The 3,585-nt window shown below is 47.6% G+C and overlaps 1 protein-coding gene across 1 annotated transcript in view; it reads left to right on the top strand.

Annotated features, from left to right (window-relative positions):
- The first annotated feature begins 2,282 nt into the window (after nt 1-2,282).
- The window catches only part of LOC135109723 (titin homolog), a 28,966-nt gene continuing 27,663 nt past the window's right edge, over nt 2,283-3,585 (top strand). The window contains exon 1 of the mRNA XM_064021291.1: nt 2,283-2,533. Coding sequence (XP_063877361.1) covers nt 2,519-2,533 — 15 coding nt within the window. The 5' untranslated portion in view covers nt 2,283-2,518. The remainder of the gene's footprint in view (nt 2,534-3,585) is intronic.

Genomic DNA, 3,585 nt, shown 5'->3' with positions numbered 1-3,585 from the left:
TCTTTGTCTGTCCGTCTCTCTCTCTCTCTCTCTCTCTCTCTCTCTCTCTCTCTCTCTCTCTCTCTCTCTCTCTCTCTCTCTCATCGCAGCCTCATTTCTGGATCCCTGTCAGCCGCACGTTCCTCTGTTTACGTTTCCATTTCCGGCCTGATGAAGTAAGTATATTAGACTATGCTAATTAATGCTTCCTTTCTCTTGTTCCACCTTGTCTTATTTTCCCTTCGCCTCCCTGACCTCCTGCCTCCTGCCTTGGTTATACTGGCATTCCGGGGTGCCTCTGCCCTTGTAGGAATGCCGTCTGTGTCACGTGACCTTGAGAGAGAGAGAGAGAGAGAGAGAGAGAGAGAGAGAGAGAGAGAGAGAGAGAGAGAGAGAGAGAGAGAGAGAGAGAGAGAGAGAGAGAGAGAGAGAGAGAGAGAGAGAGAGAGACCAATAGCGTTAAAATGACACACACACTCACACACAGTAGTAGTAGTAGCAGTAGAAGTAGCAGAGCTAGTAATAGTGGTGGTGGTAGTAGTAGTAGTAGTAGTAGTAGTAGTAGTAGTAGTAGTAGTAGTAGTTGTTGTTATTATTATTGTTGTTATTGACCACAACTCTACACACACACACACATACACACACACACACACACACACACACACACACACACACACACACACACACAGCATGTTTGTCTTCCAAGGAGGATCAAAATCGTATAAACAAGAACGCTGGAATGACAGCCAGGAATATTAGAGGAAACATTGATGAAAGTTGTTGAAAGTGTTGATTAGCTGAATGAATACTCGATAAGATAATTGAATGAATCGAGTTATGTATTTGAATATTCAGGGATAATTACCGATGACTTGAGCTAGATGGAGTAAGAGATGGAAGACAAGGTGGAAACATAGCGAGTGGACTGGAAAAATGTATAAAGTCTGTGTTTAGGATTAAAAGGGAAAGTTTCAAAGGCCACGTTGGGAGTAGTAATGCATTGTGAAGGCGACGCGACAACAATGAAGAGGACTGGGATGAAAATTATTGTTGTAAAGGAAAATGATGATGGTTCGGTGATTATGTGTGACGACAGTGAAGGGTAAAAGTCATTGTCACCTACATTGTCCCCTCTGCCCTCCATGAATTGCTTCCCTTCATAAGTCACCGTCCTCCTTCACACATGTCACTTTCATTACTCTATATATCATGTTCCTCCCTCCACAAGTCACTTTCATTTCTCAATATGCTACTTTCTTCTTTCCACCAGTCCCTCCTTCCACAACTCATATTTTTACCTTTACTACGCCACGTTCTTCTCTCTACAAGTCAATTTCCTCCCTCCACAAGTCATATCCTTACGTTTACTACCTTACTTTCTTCCATCTACAAGTAATTTTTCTACCACCACAATTCATCTTCATATCTTTATAATCTCACTTTCTTCTCCCTAAGTCACATTCCTTCCTTCAGGTCCCCTCTCTTCCCATAAGTGATTTTTCTTCCCTTCACTAATCTCTCTCCTCCACAAACCACCCTCCCACCTCCACATCTCACATTCTTTCCTCCAGTCACGCTCCTCCCCTTCAAGTCGCTCCCCTCCTCAGTCCCCTGCCGCGTCACTAAGTCCACACAGCAGCGGCTCCCCATCTTGTTGGTCGCGTGTGGCAGATTAATTTGTCTAGGCCATTTATGTTGTGGAAAGCTGCCTCGCCTTCCGTCACGTGCACATCTGAAGGTCAAGAGCCGCCAGGTGCTGAGGGTCAGGGTCACTTGGTAGCTGACGTAGCGGGTTAGATTGTTGTGCTCAGCAAGCCCGCACGGAGCTGTTTACCTTTTCATTCTAAGTGTGGTAATGTTGTATGTGGGGTGACTTTTTTTTCACTTTTTTTTTTTTTCTAAGTTACTGGTGTGACATTTTTACAGTAGTTGTTAGTTGTATGTACGTGAGTCATTTCCAGGTCAGGGCTAGGTGTGAGGAAAGCACTGCGTGTAGTTACAGAAGGGTTAAAAAACGAGACTCATAATTTGCACACTACATAATATTGCTTCAATGAGCCGTAAGTCACAGCAGAGCGCCACCTGAAATGGTCGTGCGATCAGTGAACCTCAGGGCGGGTGATGGAGCCCTCTAAGCTCTCCCCCACCCTGACATCCCCGACACCCCCGACACCCTCCCCGCGGCCCCGCTTCGGGGAACGCGCTCCTCCCCCACCAATGCTCACGGGCGGCTCCAAATCCTCCCTCGCCACCCTCGCCGCCATGGCCTCCCGGAGCGTCCCCATTCACACCTTTTTTACCACGCCGGAACAGGTTTCATCGCTACCAGTGGCTAAAGCTGTGCCGCCTGCACCCCACCTCCGCCTGGCCTGGCACTGTGTCGAAGCCCCCCGATTGGTGTGCCCCACGACATTTGGGGGGAAAGTGGTAAGTCGGGCAGGGCACCTCCACGCCCAGTCGCTGCGGCACAGCGCTTGGTGGTGCTTGGGTTCTGTCCACTCCAGTTCCCAGCCATCCTGTAGCCTGCGCGCAAGCAAGCATGAAGCCGTCCTGGGTATGTGCTTGTGTCAACATCGAGACGAGTGACTCAACACACCTGAGGACTGAGTGTGTATTCTCCCCCACTCCTCCCACACGCCTCCCGCCGCCTGTGAAGGATTTGCTGCGAGGATACTGCGGCGGGCGCGTCAGGCCACGTGGGCAAGACTTCCTCAGGGACTCGTTAGGATCTGTCCCTTCGTATGGCCACTGAATAAGCCTCCTACGAGTGTCAAGTGTTGTGTCCTGAGGCGATTGTGTTAATGAGGCGGTGGTGACAGTGTGGGGTGCTTCATTACCTACACGTGGCCTGCCAGGTATCCATCCATCACTCAGTGCCACGTGAAGGTGGGTGGACATGATATAAGCACCACGGAAGCCTCCATGTATTGTGCTCTGAAAAGATACACGGGAAAGTCAAAAATAAGTAAAATGCGTGAGTCAGGTGTTTCCACACAGAGAGAAAAAATATTAGTCGAGACCATCAGATGCCTTTTTTGTGCAAGCGGTTTATCTTTTGAACCATTTTGTGCCAGCATCGCCTTTTCTTTTTCCATCTTTTATTTTTGCAGGACTCTCCTTTCACTGCATCACGTATCGGAGTGCATTTTTTTCTACTGGTTTACGGTGTTCGTTGCTATGATTTCAATTATATTTGATTGTGCCTGCGTTATTGCGTCTCTAACGTCTGTGGTGCAAAGCGGCCTGTCGTTACTAGTACTAGGATACGAAAAAAAAAAAAAAAACTGCAGGAATAAGGAAATGGCAAGGTTGCAATTATAATAATATTCCCACGAAGACTTTCACCGAAATGAAATAAAATGGGTGATTCATATTGAGCCAGATCGTGGCATTACTGCGGTGTTACTGTGGGATTTCCGCCCCGCTTTTTGTTACGGTGTGTGATGCGTGAAGCTTATTCTTTCTTCGTCGTCTTTCTCCTCCTCTTCTCTTCCTTTTCCTCCTCCTCCTCCTCCTCCTCCTCCTCCTCCTCCTCCTCCTCCTACTCTTTTTCATCATTATCTTCTTCTTCTTCTTCTTCTATCTTCTTCTTCTTCTTCTATCTTC

The sequence above is a fragment of the Scylla paramamosain genome, chromosome 19 (genome assembly GCF_035594125.1).
Source record: "Scylla paramamosain isolate STU-SP2022 chromosome 19, ASM3559412v1, whole genome shotgun sequence".
Lineage (NCBI taxonomy): Eukaryota > Metazoa > Arthropoda > Malacostraca > Decapoda > Portunidae > Scylla > Scylla paramamosain.
The sequence above is the reverse complement of the archived record's forward strand: the minus strand, read 5'-3'. Positions and strand labels throughout refer to the sequence as shown.